This window comes from Fopius arisanus, unplaced genomic scaffold (assembly GCF_000806365.1).
Source record: "Fopius arisanus strain USDA-PBARC FA_bdor unplaced genomic scaffold, ASM80636v1 scaffold00032, whole genome shotgun sequence".
NCBI classification, from domain to species: Eukaryota; Metazoa; Arthropoda; class Insecta; order Hymenoptera; family Braconidae; genus Fopius; species Fopius arisanus.
Window position 1 is genome coordinate 603,013 of NW_011887771.1, and position 27,779 is coordinate 630,791.

The 27,779-nt window shown below is 36.8% G+C and overlaps 3 protein-coding genes and 1 long non-coding RNA gene across 12 annotated transcripts in view; 1 reads left to right on the plus strand and 3 right to left on the minus strand.

Annotated features, from left to right (window-relative positions):
• On the minus strand, nt 1–868 carry LOC105265795 (uncharacterized). The gene is made up of 2 exons (XR_892102.1): nt 786–868; nt 1–699 (listed from the first exon to the last, which is right to left on the minus strand). It is a non-coding gene; the product is annotated as an uncharacterized lncRNA (long non-coding RNA).
• CASK (peripheral plasma membrane protein CASK) lies at nt 648–25,213 on the plus strand. Of its 9 annotated transcripts, none has more exons than XM_011303507.1 (21): nt 648–1,479; nt 2,841–2,953; nt 3,024–3,129; nt 3,694–3,771; nt 3,871–4,046; nt 4,376–4,447; nt 5,873–6,048; nt 6,403–6,706; nt 6,778–6,899; nt 7,736–7,915; nt 14,077–14,268; nt 15,115–15,279; nt 16,283–16,357; nt 17,303–17,332; nt 18,409–18,646; nt 20,260–20,316; nt 21,069–21,188; nt 21,268–21,384; nt 22,181–22,288; nt 22,353–22,528; nt 22,618–25,213. In XM_011303507.1, the coding sequence occupies exons 1-21, from the start codon at nt 1,421–1,423 to the stop codon at nt 22,795–22,797; spliced, it is 2,844 nt and encodes a 947-aa protein (XP_011301809.1). In that variant the 5' UTR covers nt 648–1,420; the 3' UTR covers nt 22,798–25,213. The 9 variants fall into 9 exon arrangements, with proteins under 9 accessions (XP_011301809.1, XP_011301810.1, XP_011301811.1 ...); XM_011303508.1 differs by having other exon boundaries at nt 16,283–16,351; XM_011303509.1 differs by lacking the exon at nt 17,303–17,332.
• On the minus strand, nt 25,201–27,550 carry Karl (lipocalin/cytosolic fatty acid-binding protein Karl). The gene is made up of 5 exons (XM_011303505.1): nt 27,460–27,550; nt 27,075–27,289; nt 26,338–26,569; nt 26,103–26,274; nt 25,201–25,408 (listed from the first exon to the last, which is right to left on the minus strand). Exons 1-5 carry the CDS (start codon nt 27,491–27,493, stop codon nt 25,267–25,269), a joined length of 795 nt encoding a protein of 264 aa, XP_011301807.1. The 5' UTR covers nt 27,494–27,550; the 3' UTR covers nt 25,201–25,266.
• LOC105265792 (centrobin) overlaps nt 27,378–27,779 on the minus strand; it is a 3,120-nt gene continuing 2,718 nt past the window's right edge. The window contains exon 2 of the mRNA XM_011303503.1: nt 27,378–27,683. Within this exon, the coding sequence (XP_011301805.1) occupies nt 27,456–27,683 (228 nt within the window). The 3' untranslated portion in view covers nt 27,378–27,455. The remainder of the gene's footprint in view (nt 27,684–27,779) is intronic.

Genomic DNA, 27,779 nt, shown 5'->3' on the forward strand with positions numbered 1-27,779 from the left:
TGAAGGTGAACAATATATTATTTAACAGTGACAAAAGGGTAGCAGACGAAACCAATACGGAGACAATTGAATTCCTGAAATAAAGATTTGTAATTCTAACACTCGAGAGAGAAAATGAATTTTAAATTGATAGAATCTGCAATATTTCTAGTTGCAGCTGGCAAAGCGCATCGTATTTCAGGGAGGAGTGAGGAAGATGAATAATTAAATAAAAAACTACATTACTTAAGACTGAAAATAATTCCCAAATCAAAAGAATAAAAACCAGAACTTTAGCATCTGAGGAATGCAAAAGCAAAAACGAGAAATAAAATGAATTGTAAATTAATAAAATCCCCAATAGTTGTAGCTGGAGTTGCAATTGAAGTTGCAAAAGCGGATATTATTTTATTGAATGATTGGGTGGTGACAGGAGACAGTGGACAGTGACCAAATTGTATGTGGGCAGGGGACAGAAGGACAGAAGGTAAATAATTGAATAAAAAAAAATGGGGGGGGAGATAAAGGTGAACAATGTGTATTAGTTAAAAGTGAGAATAGGGCAACAGATGAAGCAAAAGCCGCCACGCCCGCCCCACTACTAAACCAAAGGGGATGATAGTACAACGTCGGTGTTTGGCGCAGTCGCCTCAGCAACTTCAATGCAACCAGTCTTGCCTTGAAGTGTATAGATAGGACGACTCTCCGTTTTACCCAGCCCTAGAAATAACCCACACTCAATAACCCTCCAGTTTATATCCATTTTAAAATCGTACAAACACCTAAAAAATCATTGAACTCATCACCTCTCCTCTGTACTCTCCAGCTGCTTCCGTTATCACCACCTCCAGTTGGTATTTTTCCAACGATCGTGGAAACACCTCATATGCTCCTCGCTGGGCGGGGGGTGGGTGGTGGGCTCAATATAATTGATAAAATTCAGGTGAAATCGTGAAATGAAATGGAGTTTAGTGGGTACCATGGTGATAATGGAGTTGACTTTGGTGGATCCAGTGGATATGAGGAAATTTTAAAGTAGTCTCTGCGGAATTGATGGCGATGTTGGACTGTGATCTAATGCTGACTGGAGTTGATTATTTTAGTTTGATGGCTTTTATCAGGAATTTGATAAGAATTTTAAACCGGTTTTGACGGTGAATTGAGTGTTTGACTGCTGTCACGGCGAATTTAGACTGAGGTGCTGGAGTGAAAATAAAATTGTGGTGGTGACTTCATGTCACGTTGTACGAGGCACAACAAACCGAGTGATTAAAATTTCCACGTTTTTCCAATGAAGAAAAATTGATTTTTTCGTTTTATTCTTTTTTCGCGAGGGGTTAGAACGAATTGATGCTTAGGGAATTGGAGATCAGTAGGGGATCATAAAAATTACTCGGGGTGCATTTCAACCCCCATTGGGGGTTAACTCTCATTGGTCACAATGGCGGATGACGAGGTGCTCTTCGACGATGTTTACGAGCTCTGTGAGATTATTGGCAAGTGAGTAGGCGAACATTATATTCCTCTTTATCGCCTGTTTGTGTTGGCTATTTTTTTTTTCTTGAGATTGTGTTTAATCAGTGTCGGTGTGGCTGCGTAATGCGCACTGATGGTAATGAGTCCAAGGGTGGGGGCCAGGGTTTACCGGTGGTAATTATGGGAAAATTCATTATTTTATATAAATCACGCTGAGAAAAAACACTTATTCTGCCAAATACATTCACTTACCACCAGTGAATCTGTATAAATATCTCCATAACACAGGTTGCTGTCAAATATATATTTTTTATTCGGTTAGTAAATAATAATACTTGAGAAAATACTTTTTTTTTCGATGCACTCATTTTGTTAATCTACTTTTTTATTTTTTTTTCCTACCGTAAAATCTTCCGAGCGAGGACTTTTTCCAATAATTTTAATCCCATACTGGGAAATTCTCATTGAAAGAATTGCACATGCAGATTTTATCGAGTTTTTATACGAGATGTGCCTTTCAATTCCCCTTTTAAAAAAGGTTCTTTTTTATGGAGGACATGAAAAAAAGCAGTTCAATGCGAAACCGGAAATCCTTTGATCTTTGCATTGGTTCATTGGCCACTCTCTTTTATTTTCTGTTTCTTTCCTGAAATTACATCATTTTCCACAGAAAGGATTTCAATAACACTGCAATGAATATTTATAACATTGAGTACTCAATACTAGCTCACAAGCTCTTTGACCTGCAAATCCGGTACAGAAAAAATTTCGGGCCTGAGATTGTTGATTCTGCATGCATAAGATATCACCTTCTAAATATTATCATTCTAATAATTAAATCACTTATTTCTGGCTACAATATCATCCCTGATAATCGCTCGGGTTTAAATTCTCGATTATAGATTATTTTCCAACTTAGATGCATGCAGATTATTATCCACAGAGGGAAAGAGTCTCCAAAACTTAAAAAACATTTTTTAATATTAAATAATTACTTCCCAGCTTCAAAAAGAATGTATACTTAACTCACGATTTATTCTGATATCAGAAAAATCATTTTCAATCTGTAAATTTTCTAATGTCATTTCATTCTATTTATTATATTTATGATAAAAGAAGTTTCTGACATGAAGAAAATTTATTCATGATCCACGTTTTAATCTAAAGATAAATAAATAATTTTCTTGAGTCTAAACGAGACCTTTTTCCTCTGCAACTGATAAACCATTGCTGAATAATTATTCTGACGTCAGTTCATGCGAAAACTGCATCCATTAATAAAATAATCCCTAAATGACTGTTTGAACTCTGGAAGACGCTCCAAAGGGAAAATTTCTTAATGTAATTAAACGCGATTTTATTAATATGTGGACTTTCTGACCCAGGGGGCCTTTCAGCGTAGTACGGAAATGTATCCATCGTCAGACTGCTCAAACGTTTGCAGTGAAAATCGTGGATGTTGCAAAATTTACATCGAGTCCTGGACTTAGCACTGCTGGTAAGAGCATCCAACAAACCTAATTTTCTCTCAAGTTCTTCTTTAACTCACCTCCAATCTTACCTTTTAGATCTCAAACGTGAGGCAACAATATGTCATATGCTGAAGCATCCGCACATTGTCGAGCTCCTCGAGACATACAGCTCGGAAGGAATGCTCTACATGGTGTTCGAGTAGTGAGTATAAAGCAAACTGCTAACTCGTAATTGAATGCAACAAATTAACGTAATTAATCGTTCCACTTACTTTTGGAGGGAAGCCAGAGATGGTTTCGCTCTGAAGCATGAGAGACTCTCAATGAGCTCTAGAGGCTCAGTCATATATTTTATTACGTAAAAAGGTTCCTAGAAATCCAACAGATCTTTAATCCACAAACAGAATAGCTGTTTCACTTTTATTATTTTTTTCTCTTGCTAAGTTTTTGTTAAATTGTATGGAACGTTCAGAAAAGAGAAATAAAAGAAATGATTTGCCTTCATCTTAAACAAGTGGAAATTTTCTTCAGATGTAATCGAATGTATTTGGAACAAAATAAATAAAGAAAACCAGAATAGATGAAGAAATCAGGAAGCTGATTTTAAAAAATCTATGAAAAGTTTAAAATTAGCAAATATCAAATCAAAATCAAATCATCAAAAAAAAACGCAATTTCACGTACACAAAACGTCAATTCCAATAATTCCGATTGTCCCAGTCGAAAGGAAAAAGGAAAGAATATTTAAAATTCCTTGTTGTTGCAGCATGGATGGACCTGATCTCTGCTTTGAAGTCGTAAGACGTGCCTCAGCTGGATTTACTTACAGCGAGGCAGTAGCAAGGTACGTTCTACAAAAAACAATAGAAAAATCTAATATATACCACTGAAAACCTGTCCAACTCAGCAATAAATAAAAAATAAATGAATCCTCTCTTTCCAGTCACTACATGCGACAGATTCTCGAAGCCCTGCGTTATTGCCACGAAAACGACATCATTCACCGAGACATAAAACCACAGTGTGCCCTTCTAGCTGGAAAAGAAAATTCAGCCCCAGTTAAATTGCGGGGCTTCGGTGTAGCAATGCAACTGCCAGCTCCACAAAATAACGGCGTCGGTGCGTTTATTTTCATTGATTAAAACATCTTTTTATTTCATTGAAAAGTTTCATTTTCTTTATGTTGATTTTTTTTTAACGTGCCTAATTATAAAACTGCCGAGTTACTAATAATTCACGATGAACGTTTAGGAGTCTGTAAACTCGAATTTTCCCTTTACACTTCAACACAGATCGTCAAATGGCCCAACTCTTACCAGAGTTCAACCCATAGACATTTAAAAAAATAGAGAAACATGTGAAATTAATTCTCAACATTTTGGCGTTCCATATTTATACGTAAGATGTGCAATATTAAATACCTACAAATTTCGTTTAAATGAATGCAGAGACTTACACGACCGAGTATCGACAGTATCTGAGCCCAAAGGGGCAGCTGTACTTGAAGGCCGACAGTGAGGGTAAGCTTCACTTAAAACTAAACGTCAATAACAAAAGATGAAAGTTTATCAGTAGGACCCATAATCCGTAATTTGCTCTCACACGTGCTAAAAAAAAAAGATATCCTCTTGCCAGTCGAGTAAAATTGGAGATATATGAGAAGACAAGTTGCTTCATTAAATTTAAGGACTGAAGGCCCGTCCTATCTATCAAACTTAATCTTTCGTTTTAGCTTTATCTTGTTAGTGTGAAATATTTCTCAGTCTGGGTTTCGAAGTGTGCGACGAAATCCCTCGAATGGCTATGACAAAATAATGATAAAAAACAGGAAAAAATGTTGGAAAAATTGAAAAGAGTGACAGATCGACATATTGATTTCAAGAGACCTGCCAAGTTCGCTGAATGCAATACATTTTACAGTCAATGAGAATATAGAATCAAAATGGACTGTCAAATATGATCGTAAATTGCGGACTTTTAATTATTTTTCTATAAGCTTTGCAGATCCAGCAATTTTTCCTCTTATCATTCGTTTATTATAATCACTGCCGTGGTTTCCATAACACAATGTGAAACCTAAATTCATAAATATTTCAGTCGGACAAGATGAAATTCAAACCAAAGATTACGTTCAATGAATAGTACATGAGGACCAGAAAGAGATCTTTTTTTAACTCTCAACTAAATAATGAAAAAATCTCCACCACTTGTACCACAATTTGCTTATCTCTCACAGCTATGGAGCAGTTAATTATTTGTTTTGATCCCACTGCTTGCCTGCTTGTTACAAATTCCCCCACTCATAGCGCTTTAATACTATTTTAATCATACGTACTAATTCACTGGAGTCACATGAACTAATCCTCACCCTACCCTACTCCAACGGAATAGTGAATATTAATCTCGGATGGAATATGATAGTGCACATGATTTTTATTTTCAACTAGGCCTGAAGCCACTGATAATGATATTTAACCCATTTTTTACCTTGCAGCTAAAATTCTCACAAATGCCCAGAACACAATTGTCACACATTAGTCTCCACCACATTATTTTCAAAAAAACTGAGAGAGCAATTTCATTCGGAGGAGAAAAATCTTTCAAAACAAAACAATTTTACATTGAATTCCCTCTGGAGAGTGAATTTGTCTCTCGGCAACTCTCATCAACCATTCTACCCCATGATTCATTATTCAATAGAATTACTGTATTTAAAATGCTTGAATATCGACCATTTGAGATGATTATGATCTTTCAGAACTCACATTCTTCCACACAGTACAGTTTCTTTTATTATGAAACTATGATTTCTCCATTTTAATTTCATTTCGTGGCATTTTGGATTTCTTTTTTTTTTCCTTTTTTTCATCCCTCGAGAAGCAATTTCAAGGGTTTGATTGTGGTGAGTTTGATTTGTCTCAATTGCCTGCACAACTGGAAATCAGGGAGGGTGGGAGCTCCTCACTTCATGGCACCGGAAGTCGTCCAGCTGCGAAGATATGGTAAATCCGGTGATGTGTGGGCTGCTGGGGTTCTTCTCCATGTTCTTCTCACTGGTGCACTGCCCTTCATCGGCTCTGGGGATCGTCTGAGGATGGCCATCGAAAAAGGATTTGTACAAGTCAGATAATGTTCCCCAATCATCCCAATCACTTAAGGATCTTTATCAAAAATCATCGCAATCACCAAGAAATTTCATTCATTCACCACTCTACGTTCTTAACTGAAATTAAATTCAAACTCAAATAAGGAATCAATTAATGGGGAAAAGGTGCGGTAACAACAAAAAAAAATGGTAGTGCTTTGAAAATTGATAAATATCCTTAAGATTCTAGTCCTGTTATTGAGTTGAATGAGAAAATGCTAATTCATGAGATTCCATGGAATTTGATAGTCTTATTCCGCTTGATGATAGAAATTACGATAGAAATGACGATAGAAATGACATTTTTCGATTTGTAATTTTAATCTTCAGACGGACACTCCCACATGGGATAACATCAGTGGACCAGCCAAGGATTTGATCGAACGGATGCTCGTGAAGAATCCCAACAATCGTATTACGATTCAAGAGGTTCTCAATCACAAGTGGCTTCGCGACAGAGATAAGGGAGCAGCTCGTGTACATTTAAGTGAAACAATAGATGAACTGAAAAAATTTAATGCTAGGAGAAAACTCAAGGAGGCTGTCAAGGCAGCTGTCTCCTCACCAAAGTGGCATTCGGATATGAATGGCGATAGTTTTTTGGATGTCGGTGATGATGACGTCTGCACAACAGGTGAAATATCCCTTCAATACAGCTATTTAATTTTAAACAACTTTGGTTAACCGTTTATTTGTTAATTTCAGAGGCTGTCGCTCAAATTCTAGAGTCTTTAGATGACATTGAAATATTGCAGGAGAGCAGTAGATTAACGCCCTTCGAAATTCTGTCAGCTGTTGATGATTACTGGCTACGGAGAATTCTCGAGGTAAATTAAATTCCAGTTTCAACGAGAGCCCATTGAAATCTAGGGTTATTCAATAATGACACGAACATCTCTATTCAGACTTTCATTAAACAGTTATTCCATAATTCTGATTAACGAGCTTTCTCGCCCAATGTGTGAACAGGAGAAAATTCCCGGTTTATTCAATGGGGTAATTGTGATTAATGATGTATTTGAATTTATCTCGGTAATGCAATTTTCTCCACAAACATTAATTTCATCGAGTTTAAATCCACTCTGTGCGTTCAATCAAACCTGAAAAAAAAAATAATATACGAAAAACCGTTAAATTGAATAACACTGGATGGAAATTCATGAGCTAAGTGTCCAGTGCAGACGTCTGCACAATTCCTTGGTCCATGCGAATGAACATATGAACAGACAGACGATCATCAGCGTGGAATCGATCGGAGCTGGAGTTTGCGCGTTGGCAATTATATACTCCCCTTGGTCCTCGGTAGATTCAAGCGAACCCCACCTGGATCCTAGAACAGTCGCGAACAAGTTGCGTAGCAAAATAAGGAAATATCCACAGATATTAATCCCCAATTGTCCTCTTCCTTCCGTCAATACTTTATCGATAATCTCAATAAGAAAAAAAAAGATGATGCTAAGCTTTGAGTCCGATGATGCGTAATGGCCACTAAGGAAGATGCAATTAACTCAATTAATGTCCATTGCCGATACCAATCTGGCGTACGATTTGTTTGAAATCGGAAATTTATTAGTGAGTTTAAATAATAAGAGACGATACCTCAGAGTAGGATATGATAAAATGATAAATTATGAAAATGATAAATTTTTAATTTTCATTGTAGCTGTATGATAAAATATCAACAAAAGTATCAACACCGACTAGACCACCTCCCACAGATGCTGTACATCGTGCACGAGAAGTTGAGGAATTTTTACGTGAGTCTGAACTCATGGCATTTAGGAACCTTGATCGATGTGACCTGAGAGAACTTCAGGAGCTGCTCAATCAACCACACATGAAGGTAAGGTCAATCATTGAAGCTCCATCACAATTCTTGGGTGTTACCCTTCCTCCAGTACCTTGAATTCTATCACCACTCGACTTGAAATCTACCCTTTTCTCCACTCCTATTTTTACCATTAAAGCCTTGTCCTTTTAATATCATCATGTTCTTGGTAAATTTCAATAATTAACCCCTCAAATTGTTACACAGTTGTGTTGAAGATTCATCAAAGGATCACAGGGTTAATTTACCATTGGACATTTTTCTTTCTCTCCCTCATATTTCAATGACTGAAAGTGCAGATATCCACTTGACTTGTGAGTTGTCACGCTGAGTTTCGCGAGCGGCTGCGTTCTGGGGTTGGCAAACGGGGGTGAACCAAGGGGATAGAAGAGTGGAAGTAACCGACGGGTGGAGGAGGGAGGTAACGAGGGGTTGGGTAAAAACGGAAGTGACGTTTGGAGGTGGAGCACAAATGTATGGAGAAGGGGTACCCACCGGGGATAGGGATTGCCGCTAGTTCACTGCAGACCGTTGTCCGTGAACGACGTGCGTTCGTATTTATTAACGTCGAATATCGTCACTCAATCTGTCATTAACCACAAATCTCTTCCCCTCCCCCTCTCCCATCCTCATCACCTCAATTCATTTATCCCTCGTTCACTCTTAACGATGACGTCAAGACATTTTAATCCCCCGCGCAATAACCGGTCTCGTGCTGGTGCTGCTACTGCTACCACATACAATTGTCACCATCAGTGTGAATTTAATCCACGAGAATTTAAATCACAAATTTAGACAGACCGGTTGATTTTACTCTTACCCTAGGTAACAAACAATCGTGTGGAGACTCATTCTTCACACAATCATTAGTTTTTATGGATTGAATTCATCTGGTGGATATGTTAATTAAAACTTTTTTGACAGCGCAATGCTATTGAGAGTTAAACTCGACTCGTTGAAAATATTTCCGTGAAATTTTTTAATGAGAAATATATATAAATTGATGTTGGAGAGAATTACCACGTGACTCTGGGTCGTTCCCCTCTCTCCGCACCGCAATTGTTCCCCATTATCTCACCTTATGCCACTAATTGGATCATCAACTTGAAATCTCCTGTAATCTGCAAAACTATCTCAATTATCCCCGTGGAGTACTCCATTCACCAAAATCCACGGTAAAAACTGAAATAAATCGAAGAAAATCGGCACAAATTTATAAATAAATAGTCTGATAAATCAAACGAGAGTTACAGATAAAGGACAAATAGTTCGGCTTTAATTTTCCGGTGAAATCAGTAATACAAAGGTACCGTATAGTTAGAAAGAAACGGAAAACTAACTCTTGACAATAGAAACTCACACATGTGCAATTGGTTGCCAGAGGCAATGGTTGCTCACTAGTAGTTGCTAGGTGACTTGGTTGTTAGGCAACGGTTGCTAGGCACCCTGAGAATACGCGCATGTCTATTTTTCAATTCGAAAATAACTTGCCATGACTATTATCCTCATTAAAAAAAAGACAGACCACCCTCAATATGTAAAATACACCCCCAGTGACCCCCCAGATCTGACAAGTTCAATAAAAAAAAAGTCGATCAAGTAAAGAATAATGAAACTTGAAAAGTTTTGAAGATGCCACTTGAGTTGGGAATGAAGTGCTAAACTAAGAGACACTCAGCAAATAATGCAAGTAATGTTGAATAGAAGAAGGCCATAAAAATGGCAAACAATGTGAGATAAAAGTGGTTAAAAGTTGAGGAGACGCTAATGTAAATATCTGAAATGTGATTATCATCATGAATTACCCTGCGACCAGGGATCCAATAGGCTCCAGGTCGCCGGGATGCTGCTACCACACATGGAATCCCCACGTATATCCATCATGCAGAAAATGCCTTAGGCCAGTACTGACACTCCAGCATTGTGCACTATTGTCAACCTGTCTCCATACCTCACATCTATCACTCTGTCACGAGCCCCATCGTTCCCGTTCAGCTGAAACAACACCAGTGCCATTTAATCGTTTCGATTGGCGTTCATCATCAACATCTAATTATCATCGTTATCACCATCATCACTCTTATCCACCCTCGAATACCTCTGATTTTTATCTCACACAATCACCATGCTCAACAACATGCCATTACGACTCGAGAGAGACTGAAAAACAAAAGCCACTTAAATTACCACCAACAACTGTTTCACGAGTACCAAGACCACCTGGCCTTGACTTAACACAACGCTGGATTGGTGAAGAGACAAAACGCTCTTTACCATTACACGTATACAAATACTATCTCTCATTCATCAAGGAATACCAGAGGCATCGTTTCAAGGTAAATATTTACCACCACTCCCACCATCAGCAAAACATACTTTTCCTTTTTCTTTTACATCTCCTTCTTCTACTTCTCTACATTTTTTATCATTCGTCGAGTTCAAGTAGTCATAATCCCTGCCCCTTTCTCCATCCACTCAGACTCCACTGGAAACTACTCTCAATTACTCTCCAACCCATAACTATTTTTTTTCCATATATATATATGTGTATATATATATTTCATTCACCCCCTGAATTCCAGTTACAAGGGCAACTGTTGAGATACAAACTTTTCTATTACCAAAATTTTTGGAGCACACGAGTTTGGAAAATTCCAGTTGCCAACAGAATGAGAGTAAAAAAAAATGCAGACTCGTGTGTGAGTTATTTAGTATCCCTGTCTGCGTCTGCGTCTGTATCTCTATCAATGCCCTACATATTTCAATATGGGTGGTATCAAGTACGCAAGCGCTGGTATCTACCGACAACGTCCTTAACCTGTCCCTCCTACGCTCTAAACCCTCATTTGAAAATTATTCATAAAAAAGCCCGAAGAAGGCGAAGACCAGCTTCCGTCTTCCTGGGCTCCATAAAAATCAGAATAAAGCCTCCCCACTTTTTCATCCCCAAAGTTTGACGGCATAAAGAAAAAACAACCAGAGAAAACAAGCAGTACCAGGAGACCACCCCCTCACTAACCCACCCCCTCACTAACCCTCCCCCTCACCCCTGTCCAGCGATTTCCTGGACCATTTGCAATTTCTGCAAATTGAGGGGGTGGATGGAAAAGGAGCAAGAGAAAAGGGCGAAAAAGGCACAAATGGCAAAAGAAAATAGAAAAAAGAAAAAAGTGAATAAATTCAAATGACGTAAAAAGAAGGAGGAATGAAGAAAAGGATGTAAATAAATGAAATAGAAATAGGGGTAGGTGAAATTGGAAGAATGCCGCTGGATGGTGGGACAAGACGTGGCGGCGCAGATCGGTTAAAAAGGAGAGTAGGGCAGAAATGAGGGAAATGGACGAGAAGCTGTGTCGGGGTTTAGAAAGAGAAGTATATATTAATTGAAGAGAAAGGCAAGTGGAAGGGGAAAAATAGGGGGTGCGCAATGGAAATGAGGGGGTGGATGGGTGGTTGGGTGGTTGAGTGGTGATGGAGGGGGTGGAACAGCTATAGGGGTTGATGCGGGTAGAGCGTTGCGGTCCAGACGCCGGCACGAGTGCGACGCTGGGTTAGATCTCCTGATGGTGGTAGGAGAAATGATGTAACATACATAAACGCAAGGAGGGGCATGAAAGAGAGGGATAGATAGGGTGGATGAATAGGGGGAGTAAACCCCCTGGGGTTTTGCGCGAAAGATCCGGAGACTGCGCGACTGAGGTACAATTGAACATTACCTCGCAGTGCTGGGGAGCGCGGCATCGAGATGTGTCGGTGTCTCGTTGCTGCCGCACTCGAATAGTATATTTTTTCTCATTCCCCCATTCACCCCACTTATTCTATCATTTTATTTCGCGACAATCTCAACTAATCTTCTATCCAATCACAACTAATTATCTCCCCATATATAACATTTAAAATGATTGATAATGCTACCAATGACACGATAAACACTGTGATGTATCGATTACGGTTCTACAGACAATTGTACATTAAAGCTAAATGCGTAACATGACTTTTGCAACGTAAATTAAAGGCTCTTTACTTCAATCACCTTTTTTTTTATCAATTATTTGACAAGGCTGTTGTCTATTTATTTTGTTGGTAAATAACGATGACGGACGGTTACAACAGTGATTAAGTACTATATATACGAGATATAAATACGAGATATTGAGGATTAATTGCTTTTATTTTTCCTTTTTTTTTTTTTGAATATATTGGTGGGGGTGAGTTTTGCGTAGTCTCAATGAAAAATGCACAGCGTGTTTATAATGTGTAGGTGTGTGAGTAGGAGGGTGTACGAATGTGTACATGTGTGTCTCAGTACTCCGCAGTACGCAAACATGCATTACCGCCAGACTGAACTCATTAATATTTAACATTACACCTTTTTCGAGAGGTGGGAATAAAAAACGGTGGAGAAAAGAGAGAGCACAGAGAATAATAAAGACAGAGAGAAGACAGAATACAAGAAAAGAGGGGGGGGTGGTCAAATAAAAGGAGAGAAAAACAAGTCGGGGTTTCCCTTGAGAGGTGAAGGATAAAAAAATCTTTGAAGTCTGATGGATTACCATGGAGGTGGTTGGGGGCCACAAAATCACCCCAACTATGCAGCGAGTGTTAGTGGGAGTGTGTGTGACAGCGGGGTTGGAAAATGCTGGACACGAGGGTGTAACTCATCAGATCCACTACCAATACGGCCTATTGATCCGGGTATGAGATCAATGGATACAATGAGATCGATGGAATCAATGAGATCGATGGACTCGGGTAGACAGTCAATAGTTCATGAACACTTGAGCAATATGACGAGTCCAGAGTCATCGATGAGACACGAGCATCATCAGATTGAGCCAAATATCTGCACTGAGCAGCCACGATCAATTGATACAACGTATTATCGTGGTAATGATTACTATCAGAGAGCCATTGATCATCCATGCAGACTAGTTGATCACAATGGTAGACCCAAGGATCACCATTTCTCTCATGATCATGGATGTCGTTCTGTTGATCATGTACCACAGCTATTGGACTACTGTGCACACGATGCACATCATGCCAGAGCACTTGCTAATACACCTGGCCGACCACTGGATCATCGCCCAATAAATTGGTCATGCAGATCACTCGAGCATCAGCCTGGACGACAATTACCAATGGACTCGGTTATATTTGGATCTCATAATCATCCAACTTTGCAATTCAACGTCGATAATCATTTGAGAATTAATTGTCCAGTTCACAGTCCATTTCGTTTCAAGTTTCCAAATGGCTTACCAGATTGTCATGGTCATCAGGTAAACATCAGTGATTACTATTGATCTCTACATGACCATCAATATTCATAGCTTGATTTATTTGTTTTAGAGTGTAGGGCTCATGGGATTAGCTGAATTAGATAGAAATCATCATATTTTATTGTTATTTTCGTTATTACGAGTAGGGGAAGAGTTAAGAATTAGGAGTGATGGTCACTATTAGACAGTAGACACAGGCTTTTTCCCTTCACGTTTATAGTACATTTGTTTTTACTGTTTTTATTAAACAAGTTAAACAAATTAACTACAAATCAATTACAAATCCCTTCTAAATATGAAAAGGAATGAAATATATCACCGATTATGGATGAATATTTGATACCCCTCGTAATGTCACGACTGGAATAAAATTTTTCACCGAAAATATTGGCTAGTTATTGATTGATCACTGGAGCAAACCGTTGGGGCAATATATAGTTGGCAAAAAACTGGTGGCTTATAAGTTCGTCCCAGATAGGGAAGAGTATATTGCGTACGGGTTGATTGTTAAAGCGCAGTCGCACGGTTGCGGTAAACTCCGAATGGGGGAAGATCTTTTGGCGTGTTGCCTTGTTGTATTATACATTACTTTGTTTCACAAATCTTCAAACCTCTGGAGTTGTAGTTTACACACAGCCTTTCAATCTGTGGTACCAACTTTTCAACCCCTCAGTGAACAACTTTCACCCATTACCCTTAATTCATCAAAGTCACGCTCCCAATTCCTTACCGCCCTCCCTCTCCCCCTTTCTGACTATCAAATTAGCCGATGAATCTTCAATTGATCGTTTTTTTGCTTATACCCTTCACCTATCACTGCTGTTATCTCATGCTTTTTTTTTATTGCTTTTAACATTTTTGTTCTCATCTTCTGCTCTTTTTGGGGCTGTTTAGACACTTCTTCAGGCACACGACGTAGCGGGCCATGAAGTTTACGGCGAGGGTGCATCACGGGTCACACCACCACCCCTGTTACCGTATCTCAATGGGAGTGATGATGTTGAGGGGCAGAATGGAGATATGGATGTGGAGAATGTCACGCGGGTTAGGCTAGTGCAATTTCAAAAGAATACTGATGAACCTATGGTGAGGGTTTTTGTCTCAATGTCAGTTTGAGGGGAGATTATCACTGCTGAAGATTTTCGGATCTCGCGTATTAAATGTAGGAAGTTCGTCGTGGATTTAAGGACCTTTTGTCATTCACATTTAGAGCTTCAACGAAATTCATGAGAAAAAACGGAAAATTTTGGATTTTACTGAACATTTCACAGAATTTAGTCGCGAGTTTGAATATTGAAAAATTCAAAGAAATTGAAGAATTCTCGGCTTTGCACTCATAAAATTGGGGAATTTCACTGAATATCCAGTAGAATCTAAAAAATTTGCAATTAAGAATCGGCGATTGATTGTTGATGAAATCGATTTTTTTTTCTTTCAACAGTGTACTCTGAGTTTCGAAAGTCGCGGGCTATTGAACAGGGATTTACGAAGGCTTTTCTCATAATTAAAAAAATAAGTGTAAAATAACTCATTCTGCATTCATTTCTCAAATCCAATGCCCGGACTGCTAATTCCTTTTTTAAATAAATGATTGCAGCTTGTGATATAAATCGAACATTCCAAGATAGACTTTAAGTACGTGGAGAAAAATATGTTATAAAAATGGGTATTCAACCCACACGTTCAACATTTTTATACAATTATTTTAAATATTTTAAGCGTCTGAGCGCTAAATAGACAATAAAAAAATCGTTTCTTTCATTAATTATTCGTCGTTAAACATTCGTATTGAATTCCAACATCTAAAAAGCGATCTCACCCGAATAATTCACAGCATTAAAAACTCATAGTAGTCTCCTCTCAACACAGTAAAAAATTACCTAAAGGTTAATCAATTTCAATAAATTTTGCAATGTTTATTTATGCACCCAGGGCATAACATTAAAAATGAATGAAGACGGTAAATGCGTGGTAGCACGAATAATGCACGGTGGAATGATTCACAGACAAGCGACGCTTCACGTTCTCGATGAGATAAAAGAAATAAATGGAATTCCAGTTGCCAATCAGTCAGTGAATACTCTGCAAAAAATGCTCGTGAGTATCGAAATTTGATAATCCCCAACCTTTGATCATAAAACTACAGTAAATTCCACAGTTGATGTTAATTACTGGAAATAGTTAATTAAATGGCAAAAAATTCATGTGGGGAAAGCAAGCGGGGAAAATCGATTATCACCTGCATAACGAAAATTCCCAGTTGGATTCCTATCTGGATTACCTGAGGTGATGGTTTATTGAAAAAAGGGTAGCAGGGGAATCCGGAGAATCTATGGTGGCAAGCCACGGGAATCCAGCCAGAAATCACACGGGAATGTTTGTGATACCAAGTTTCGGTGTTGATAGCCATTCCCCGATGGATTAATATCCCAGTTGAAATTAATTATCACACCCTCCAACTCAATATCAAACTATTTCATCAATATTAGCCTTTTATTCCCAATTATTGCTTCTCGCTTGTCAAAGCGCGCAGTGAGCTTCACTTTTGATAAATTATAAAAATATTCAAGGGCATTTTGTGTCCCTGAATAAAGTAATTTTGCTGCAGAAAGTCGTCTTGCTACTTTACTACCACCCGTACTTTTAACACTTCTCGTGTTTAATAGAAAATCTAGTGAAAAGTAAGCTTTCAACTCCTTCAAGCACTTTTATGACTTAATGTCACTACTTTCAAGTGATTATTATTATTATCGGATTGAATGGATTCCCTTGCCCATTCCTTTAACTGGGAATATACTGCGGAACGTTATTTGCGAGAATTATTGTAATAAAACGTAATTCGAAGTTTTGATTCAGAAAAAAAATGATTTCAGTTGCCAGTTTTTTTAAATTGAGAAACTAGTCTATAAGTTTTCATTTTTCCTTCTGTGTAATTAGATATTGATATTTAGTACTTCCAGTATTTGGTACTTTTATTTTATACTTTGTGCTGATTGTAGGGATTTTTCAATTTTTTACTGATTTGTAGCACTTGGAGGGAGCTAAATACTCTTATTCCATTGCTACTATTAATAATGAGAATAATTAATTTTTTTCACAGCGAGAGGCGAGGGGTTCAGTGACATTCAAAATACTTCCATCGTACAGGATTGCACCGCCCCCCTGCGAGGTACAAGTAAGCCCCAAAATCCACATCCAAGCCCACCATAAACGACCTGTCAATATTCAATCGTTATTGACTCAGCTTTTTTCTCCTCCTCAATTGAAAAAAAATTGCGATGAAAATTTTCAACCGAAAATCCCGTTCTCATCAAGTAATTGGCGATTTAAAATCACTAGACTGTGAACAAGAATCATTCCGCCGAATGAAATAATGAGGACTCGTTCATTCAAACTAAATAAAAAACAAAAATTATTTATTTTATTATTCCACACGAGAGAAATAGCGCATACAAATCTCTGCTATATTTAATTTTCTGCTATCCGACCTGTAACCGCTTGAAATCCTCAAAAAGAAAGAAAACAAAAAAAAGTTAAAGTTTTTTTAAATTCTCTAATCTGGCAGTGGTCGAGACTCTTTCATTTTAATACTCCCACCGATTTTTCATCCGTCAGAAATTTAACATCGTCATCATTGCAAACTCTAAAAAAACTGTATATACATGGCTACACTAAACATTATATAGAAAAAAAAATATATATATATATAAATATATATTAGAATCATCGGCAGCAACAGAGCAGAATACAACTGCAGTGGCAGCAGTCAGTCCACCAGACGAGTTGTCGATACCTTTTTTTTACTCCAACCCCTTCACTACTTTTAATTACTCAGTATTTTGGTGCCTAGAAACTTAGACCCTTCCACGTAATGAGAATCACTAGTTGTTGTTTAAAAAGAAAAACACCTCCACTTGATTCCCCTAGAAACACTAATTGTCAGCAGTGAAATTAGGCGCGTTGAGTAAAAGTTGATGCAGCAATTAGAAAAGAATAGTCTTAAAGGAAGAATGAGTTTATTTATTTTTTTTCAAAACCTCACGTTTCTTGAAACCGAGAGATAAATTAATCAACGAAATAATGACCATATTCTTTTTCTTTCTGTTTTTCAACAATCTAGTTGTTCAGGATTAGGCCTCTGCCAGTATTAGTAAGTACCGCCACTTGATCTGGTGTGATTGGACTGCTGTAGTTAGAGAGCTAATGCGTTAATACCTGTACCTGCATATTAACCCAAATTTTTGTCAACCAACTGTACAATCGATCGATTGTTCAAATATTTATTTTCCAATTGGTGCGTTTTTGTTAGATATTCCGTACACTATTTATTATACCATCGACACTATTTTTTGTTAAATAGATAGACATTTTTTTTTTCACGATGTATATACACGCAGAGAGAAATTCAATGAGAACCTGGCATGTGGCCTAGTCACGGTAAAAAGGAATAAGAGATTGAGAGAAAAGAGTTGTAGCAGAATAATTAAATTTAACGTTTAACCATGTAGACCCGAGGCATTTCCCAAGCTGCACTTTTCACTGTTATTTCAACTTGAAAAAGTGACCTTTTCATTTTCACTCGTATTAATTTCTATAATTTAATGATACCATAATTCGTGAGGGGAGGGAATGGGAATGATAATTGTTTTACTAAACCGCCCACAGTCCATTATATTCCAATTGTTGTTTCGATACCCGAGAGATACATTTTCGTTAACTCTTCAAAATATATCGATAGCTGCTGCATTCATCAACTCCCATTTACACCATTCAATGGTAATCGAATATTTCCTTGACACGTAGAATAAAAAATCTAGGTCAAATCCTGTTGTAACATTCACTCGATAATTTCATTAAAACCAATTTTCTTTAAATACTCAGGGTCAACAATAGAGCAAGGTATGACATTCCCTAGAAAGCATCACATCATTCCACAAATTCACTCAATATCTCCAATTCTAGACTCAATTATTGTGGAAAAAAAAAAATCGATAAAGAGAAAAAAAAAACAACCAGTAAATATCGATTGACATGTTTCAACTGCTTGAGCTTATAATGCATCATCCTAGAGGAGATAATATCTACTCGAGTAATATTCGTCGTCAAATTGAAATGCTTAATCACCGGGGAATAAACAATTCAGTGTTATAACTGCCTCCCACAATTGATAAACTCAGGGGTTGGGGTGGGATAATGAGACTAATATCCAACGAATGTCTGTCACAGATATTCGTGAGAGCGCAGTTCGATTACGATCCTCTCGAGGATGAGCACATACCATGTGCCCAAGCTGGTATAGCATTTAAAACTGGTGATATACTGCAAATAATTAGCAAGGACGATCATCACTGGTGGCAGGCTAGGAAGGACAATGCAGCTGGCTCAGCTGGTCTCATACCATCCTCAGAGTTGCAAGAATGGAGAGCTGCCTGCATGGCCATGAAGAAGAATAAGCAGGAACAAGGTAGGAATATCTCCAGACATATTCACAAATAATGAGAACGTCATTATCTCATTCCACTGTTCTCCAGAATTATTCACCCATCCGGGGGTATCCTGACTGTTCTCGCCATTTCTTCATAGGTCTCAAATTCATTTCAATCTCGTCGACTTAACAACAACAGCTCGGTAACTCCTTTTTCCCATTTCTTCCCATTTTTTACATTTTTTAAACAATCATTCAAGGCCCGCATACACCATCCCTCGTAACTTCTGGTTTCCATTTTATCTCGAGTCAGTGTAAATTATTTATGAATTTGGAATTCAAATTGTGTTGTGAAAATCACTAAACATTACTTGAAAAATATTAGATTGGAATGGAAAATGAAATTAAATTAAAAAATTATCATCCACCAAAATGAAACTATTCACAATGTTTTTCAATATTTTATAGAATATCATTAATGATTGTTATTATCCTATTATTTATGATTATTTATTGATCCGTGTGTGACGAGCAAACCGGTAGAACTGATCAATTGTTAAATAATCATAAATAATGAAAAAATTAAAAAACCAAGTAAAATGCAATAAAAAAAGCTCTAGCACATTTTCACACCTGTTATATTGGCCAATGAAATTTCCATAACTATAACACATGATATTGGGATTGGAAATGTTTTTATGATTAACATTACCGTCGGTAATATTCAAACGTGATACCATAAAAAAGATATGATAAAAAAAATGCAGTTACCAGTCCATTTAAATTCTATATTGTTATCAACTGTCAGATGTATTCTTTTCCCATCGCCACTGATCATATCTCCATCTTTTCTTTAATAATTTCTCCCCTCCTCATAATTATCTCTTTGCAATTATCATTTTATAATAATTTAATAAACATACATATCATTTTTATAATTATTCATCACTTTTATAAAAAAGAAAATCATAAATACTTCCCACTGACAACACAAACTTCAAACCAGAAATTGCAAAAAGAACGTGCGGGCCACAAGGAATATTAATCATCGATTGTTCATCAATTGTTCATCACCCCTGCTCTCCATTTTTTCCTCCAATCTCTCGTCGACGAATTGTCAGAACTATTTATTTGAGAAATAAGATCTTTATCGATTACGCCTCTGCTGTTAAGACGACGATACAAATAAAAACTCAATGAAAATAAATAAACGTGCGGTTATTGTTCCAGCAGATCGCACCCTGTGCTCAAACTGCTTCTCTTTAATCCGAGATCGATATCACTCTTTTGTTCCATGAAAAACAAAAAAAAATATATCAAACCCATTGAAAAACCATTTAAATCGGTGATTAATTGTAATTTTCACTGCCCTGGGATAGCATTTAAATACATGGCATGGGTGCTTTCCACGTTGTATTAACATCATGCGTCATTAAACCGTTGCTAATTCATCATCAGCCTTTTGCAATTAAATCCTCGAGTGCTCTATTGGCGGAGGGTCAATATTTTAATGAATCACGAGAAATAACATTTGATATCACTTCGAGCCGATGATAGGGGCTGTCGGTATTTTCAGGATTTTAAACTGAAGAGTATGCCCTGATAGAGAATTAGTTGTAATTATTATATTATTGTATGTTATGCGAGCTTAGATGCGGAAGGAGAGGGCGGATGTTCTCCTCACACCGAGGGCTGTGACAGCTCGACAGGTACGAAAAAATTCTGCCTGCAGCTAAAGAAAAGATAAAACAGAGAGAAAAGAATATGTAAAAAAAAAAAAGATATCACAGGCATAGAAATTTTTTAGCAAAAGAACGGGAGTACAATCCAAAGAGCTTTTAATAACTTCCAAATTAGAAAGACTACAATACGAACGGAATATTTATTAGTGCAATATATTTCCTTGACTTGTTGTCACAATTAGCTAAATTTTATTAGAATAATTTTGTCGAGAGGAATGCATAAGAACGTAAACCCTATGATTCTCTGCCTCTTCTTCCTCTCCCTAGGTAAATAAAAAAAAATGGCACGATATCCTCCTTTTATCATCACATTCTACTCATGCATCGAATAATTCTTATTATTTATTGTGACCTGCTGGAACTTCACTTCCATTTTATCACTCTGTAGTGAGTTTTATTTATTAATTTATTAATCAATTTATCTTTAGTCTCCTGCTCACAATTTTTATACTCATCTTATTTGTTCACTAGTTTATTGAAGATCGAGAGAGCCAGCGATGCAAGCATGTCATACACTAGATAAAAATGCAAATTGTAAAAAGATAAAACAACCAATGTCTCGATGCTATTACGTTGATCCAATGTATGACAGTTATTTCAAAGTGCACACTATTTTCAATGAACCTAATTTAATCGAATTAATGAGCCTATTAGCAGAATTCCTCAGTTGATTGGAATAACAGATAATGGATGTTGATTTTTATTTGTTGGTACTTCAGTCAATTGCTCAATTTTTGGCCGAAAGAAAAAACAGTATAAGGATAAGTACCTTGCCAAGCACAACGCTGTTTTTGATCAGCTGGATCTGGTCACTTACGAGGAGGTTGTTAAAGTACCTCGTGAGTATTATCATTCAATTGCTCCTGTATTTTCAGTGAAAATTCGGAGGGACTCTTTTTAATTACTCCTCGTTTTTAGACGAAGCCTTCCAACGCAAAACCCTTGTTCTCCTCGGGGCTCACGGTGTTGGTCGTCGGCATATTAAAAATGCCATTATCTCCAAGCATCCTGATAAATATGCCTACCCTATTCCACGTTAGTACTTCATTTTTAATCAACTCCTTTATCCAATACACTGATCTATTCTTGGGAGAAATATCTCGGTTGAGGAATTATTGCCGATATCTTCCCATTATTCATGTTTTTTTTTTTTTTGTGAATTTCGGGGAAACGGTGGATCGGATTGACGTGGACAAATATATCGGTTTTTGGCTCTATCATTCTTTAATAACTCACGAATTTTCGTGAGCGCTTCAAATTTTCTTTGGTAATAATATTATCCCTCGAAATATTAGCTGAAAAATGTTACAAGTCGAGATATTACGATATCAGTATATTTTTTTAAATATTACAAATTAAAACATTTGACATGAAAATATGACTTGACATGTAATATCACCGTTAGATGAACTTGTAGGCAGCCAGGAAATCCTTGAAGTAGTGGTGATCCCACAGTCTCAGCCACTGGTAAGACACGAAACTCATGCTGTATGACTTGACATGACTTGTAATGTATCTGGAATATCTTCGAGTCGTCGGTCATAACATTATTTTGTCATTTGAAATATTTTTAATCAATGAATTAATCCATTAATTAATTTGCCCGTCAATCCCATCGATATTCTGCCGGAAAAAAAAAAAAATGTGAATCTTGGCTGAAAGAATGGCCACGTACAAAGAGTGACAGGCACAGCTAAAAAATAGGTTCTCCCAAGTGATAGTGATAAATAAATCATCAAAGGCAATAATTTCCTCATGTGGAATAAGAATAGATTCATTGACTATCATCAATGATTATCATCAACTGATCCTGAATGATAAACTAATTTAGATACAACGAGGCCTCCACGAAATGACGAAGAAAACGGTCGAAATTATTATTTCGTCTCCCACGACGAAATGATGGCAGACATCAGTGCGAATGAGTACCTAGAGTACGGTAAGTCTCCGATTACCCCTAGAATCTCCCCCAGACAATTAATCCTCGACATTGAACCCCCAAGGAACCCACGAGGAAGCAATGTACGGAACAAAATTAGAGACAATTAGAAAAATCCATGAGGAGGGAAAAATGGCTATTCTCGATGTTGAGCCCCAGGCGTTGAAAATTCTACGAACAGCTGAATTTGCACCCTACGTTGTATTTATCGCCGCTCCAGTGGTTCAAAATATGAATGACGTAAGTTGATATTAATGTCAATCAATCAATCAATTACAATTCATTAGTTTCTCATGCTGTAATAAATCTGTTGTATTAACGAATTGCAGTACGATGGGAGCCTCGAGAGACTTGGAAGGGAGTCGGACCTTCTGAAGCAGTCGTATGGGCATTTTTTCGATTTTACTATCGTTAATGACGATATCGAGGATACTATTGGCCAATTAGAGGCAGCCATCGAGCGAATACAGAAAACACCGCAGTGGACGCCTGTCAGGTGGGTCTACTGACAGCGGTCTCCATCGACAAATCCCACAGACTACAATGGCTCATCATAGAAAAAAAAAAGAATAAACCAAAAAAAAAATTATTAGTTAAATTAAATCTAGTGAGATGTTTTTTTTTCCATGGAATTGTAGGGAGGGATACAGGGGTAGTGAATTGAAGTGATGATGTCCTGGGTAAATTGAAAAATGAACACTTTGGGTTTATCTTGTTTTTGAATTTTTTTTTTTCAACGCCCATTTAACGGTGATCGCTCGTTGAATTATTGAGGGGTTGGGGGTGATTTATGGAGTGAATTTGAAAATTTGGACCAAAGTTGTTGAGGTCGTGAGTAAATAAATTGAAATGGGCCGACTTGAGTGAATTATCTGTGATCAAGCGGAGTAGAGAAATATTATGGAATTGTTTCTCGTATTTCGTTTGGTCATGGTCGTTGTGTAAATCGTGGCCGTGTGTTCATGATTGTTAAGTATTAATTAATTAATTACTCTCAAGGATCGTCACAGATGATAAAATATGAATTGAAGCCAATAAGAATATTGTCAGACACGAATTCACATCGTACACTATTCAAACTGCAAATCTAATTAATTTTATCTCATTCTCGCATTATTCATCTTTCCAAGCGTTCTTTCGAGCCGGTTTTTTCTTTTTCATTGATAATTATCGTAATACTTCCGGTATCAACTGCTGCCTCGAGATGATTTTTCAGATGCATGAGTAATAAACGCTAATTTAAAATAAAAATTAATGCTGAAAGAGTGAGGAAATAACGTCAATGAACTGAGGAAAATTGTCGGCTCATTTGTTTTCGTGGAAATCAAAAAGAGATTTAAAAAATGTATGAATTTTTGGCGAGAGCATATAAAAAGATAATCTCTCGATTGATTGATTATAATTATACCTATTATACACAAACTCATGTTACTAACAAAATTAGAATGAAGGGATTAAAAAATGGAGAACTTCGTCTGGTAGCGAACTGATTAATTGCAATAATTATATTTCAAAGTAGATATATAATCATCAGTCAAATTAATTAATTACTTTTTAAGACAAAAAGAAGTGGCAAAAATGGAGAATAAAGATCGAAGAAATTCAAATATTAGTGAAGTGTGCATAATACTCAATCATTTTACGAAAGCACTGTCAAATTTTGAAAACGTACGGAGGAGCAATGACGTTTTAATCTGCTGTTGTAATGTTTTGTTCTTTTTTTTTATTGAATGAATTATCAAAATTATCATTTTCATCATAATATATCATTAGCAATCTAAGAAGGAAAAACTGGAGTATTTAAAAAATAAACAAAACCAAAATTAAACAACCAATATTGATGGTAATTACTGGAAGAGGATTAACTGTAGAGAAAAAAAAACTATTATGCATGTATATTAAATTTTCAAAAAATTTGCAATATCAAGTGCAGCATTTAACGAACATCACGTGCTCTCGAGTTGGTGAATTAATCAAATTTTCTTTCCACGCTGTGCGCTACTCTCTCATTTATTTGAAGAATAATTCAAATCAAACTTCAGTCGAAAACATAAATAAACAAAATAACTAAACGAATGAGAATTAACGGATAATCAGGTAAAGAAATGGAAGACATCTTTCAACAAAGTCGCACTTTCCAATTAGCACTGCAACTAGAATCTCAATTAATTTCTGATGCTCTTGGATGATGAAGTGAATTTTTTATAAAAAAAAAATGGGTAAAATAATTTGAAGAAATCTGTGGTAGGACAAAACAATGTGAAATCAAATAGTGTCAACCTCACGTAATAAATAAAATCGTGTGGCCCTCACATGTGGCTTCAAAAATGCGTAATTAATCACTTATCGAATTAATTGATACCAAAATACCGACAAGTAGGGCGAGAGGAGAAAAAAAAACCGTGAAAGAAAAAGAGTGATTACCGAAGTAATGTCAAAAACAATTGTGCCGTGTGAATGAAAATGAGAGTTTAATTGAATGATTTTAAACGACAAGAGAAAAACACTTACCAAAAAAAAAAATGAATAAAATGGTTTTGTAACATTTTATTATCAGTTGTAGCGGCCATTGTCTGGTGATTTATTAGAAAAACGACTGACAGTTGAGGAAAAAAAAACGCAAAATTATTGACGATTAAATCCAAAACGAAACAAAAACTATATTAGAAAGCGACGAACATCGTCAATCAACGTAATGAGGTGAATACGTAATTGCATTACGATATTGAACGAAAACAGAAGCGAAGCTAAGTTAAAACATGAAAAAGAAAACGTTGAAAGATGACGGGTCTAAAGAAAATTAAAGAAAAAAAAACAATAAAACAGTTCATTATAATTATGTAATTATAAATGAGCAGAATGAAGATTATTATAATACGTTGTTAATTGAATTAATAAAACTAGCCCAGAAATATGACAGATTAACCGTCTGATGTCCATGATTTATTAATTAGGGAATTTTGGATAGTTTTCACATTTCAATTTGGATTTTCGTTGGCCTCGTATCGATTTCTCGCTGCCTCCACCATTGGAAGACTTCCAAACGAATTAGTCCGCTCTGATGTGTGATTGCAGTCCTTCTGCTCCATTGGGAACATGTACTCGAGATCGATATCATACCTAAAGCATTTCGTAAAACCCTATTGCAATTTCTGTCCTCAAAATTTCGATTTTCCCCAAATTTCCATAAACAACTATTTATCCGGAAATACCCGAGAACTAGAGGAAATAGCGAAATTTATGTTATGACCTTTTTTATAGGGCTAATTGAGAGCTACGAAAAAGGTTCTGACCAAAATTTCACCATCTGCCTTGTATTTCGAGATTTTCTATAAAAATGACCGAAATGATCAAATTTTTAAGATTTTAATAGAATTTTCAATTCCAATTTCATACATTTTTTTACAAATTAATGAAAAATGCAAAAAAAATATTGAATAGAGTCGAATAATAACCAATGATTCTTGACGAATTGACCTCCGAATAAAAATGTTTTTTTTTTTAAATTGATGTGTTTTCAATCAAAAATCCTGTGCAATTTTTTTTAGGCCAATTAGTGCGACCACAATCAACTACTGAAAAAAAAATTGGTGCAAACACGTTATTGTGCAGTGGACCACAATTTAAATAGAGAAAGGAAACTACAATAAATTGGTTTCTGCTGGCAAATATGAATATTCCCGGGTACATAAATTACGGAATTACGTGGATAACACGGAAGGTTTGAAGGGGGAGAAGGAGACCAATCGGAATTACCCAGTGATAATTAAATCATTCAATTATTCAATTATTCAATTGAGCCGTCATATCTCACCTCGGGAGTTTCTCTCGCAGATAAGAGATAACATTAGCCCCAAGACGTCTCTTGCGGCTCATAATGAAACTCGAGAGATACCTCGGACTCTTATTCTTCTCCGCACAATGCATTAATAATGCCCAAGAGGTGTAATCCGTTGCCAAAACATATGTGTTGTAGATCCCTTCGTCTGAAATATTAAAGGAATGAGCCAATGAAAAATAAGGAGAAGAGAATAATTGAAGGATCTCACAGGGGAACTCTGCGTGCACCCAGTGGGCTGGTGATTCTTGAAACTGCGGAATTTTCCACGTTATATTTCCAAAGACTTTCTCATTAATGGGATCGTCGACGAAGCTGTACGTGAAGTTCATTGTTATTTCCGCATCGTCTTCGGAGAGAAATAATTCCGCCCTCATGCATTTGTATGCGAGGGCTTCCTCCGAGCTGGCGTAATATTGAATCACCTTCCACGGTCCCACAAACTGAGAAATTTATTGATTTAGATATTTCCAAGTCTTAGAGTTTTTATCGCATTCTGAAAAAAATCCGCGCCCTTTTTTATTACACTGGGGCTAGTTATTTTGCATGGAATTCAATTGATCGATGTAGAATTGATAAAATCACTCAGTGTTGGTATTTTTTTGCATAATTACTGTTTTCTATTTGTTATTTAATACAATTTTTCGAAACGTCACACGTGAAATCGGACGCATTATCGTCGATAACTCTTGATCAAATCGATGGAATTAGAAAATGCATTCCCCTTTCCGCTTTCTATTTCATATCATAACGCACTTGATTTTTCAATTATAAACGTGGATCGACCTAAAATTTTATGAAGACAAAGCGTAAAAGGATATACCGCATTAAGAATTTAAAAAAAAACAATTTTTCAGAATACCTTTTTGGATAAACATCTTTGAGAAGGACAAGTCCTCCTCATTGACTGTTGAAAAATGTATCAGGCGAATTAAAGGCTCTACTCACTTCTGAAATAGCAAAATGGGATAATCCCTTGACTTTCGGACACTTGGCCTTGTCCTCTCGGGGTTTCCAGGCCACTCCACTGGCAAAATCAATCCCCGACAAACTGCCAAGCCCCAGCAAAACTCCGACAAAATACAACCCGCCCTTTGAATTACTCATGACGAACAGAGTAGCAGACCAGTAGATCTCTGGTGTTTCAGATGAATATTTATCGCCTCCCAGAGAGAAAAAAAAACATCATTATCACTCTCCACTTCCGTTCTCTCGTTTTTCACAACTCGGAAACATCATAGAGCTCACAAATACAGAGTAATTACAAATAGTTTTATTCGTAAAAAAATGTTTAAAATATTTATCAATAAAATAGTCAACACGAGGGAATTACTTCCAAGGGGGTTTCGATGGTTTTCCATCGACATGTGCCATTGCTACTGAATTATAAACAGTCGAGGGCTCGGTTTGCTGCCAAGTTACGGTTTTCTCACTAGTAGAGACAGCATCCGCTTTCGTATAATATTTTCGTGGTACTTGTCTGCATTCAGACGATGAAACCGATGACTCATTCTCGCCGTTTGTCCCTGAGAAATTTTTCTCCTGCATCTGGAGGATCTATAAATACCCAAGGAAATCAGCAAGTGAGTGTGAATCCGTGCTTCAAAAATCAAATAAAAAATCAATGCAAAATGAAAGTAAAGCGAAAATAAA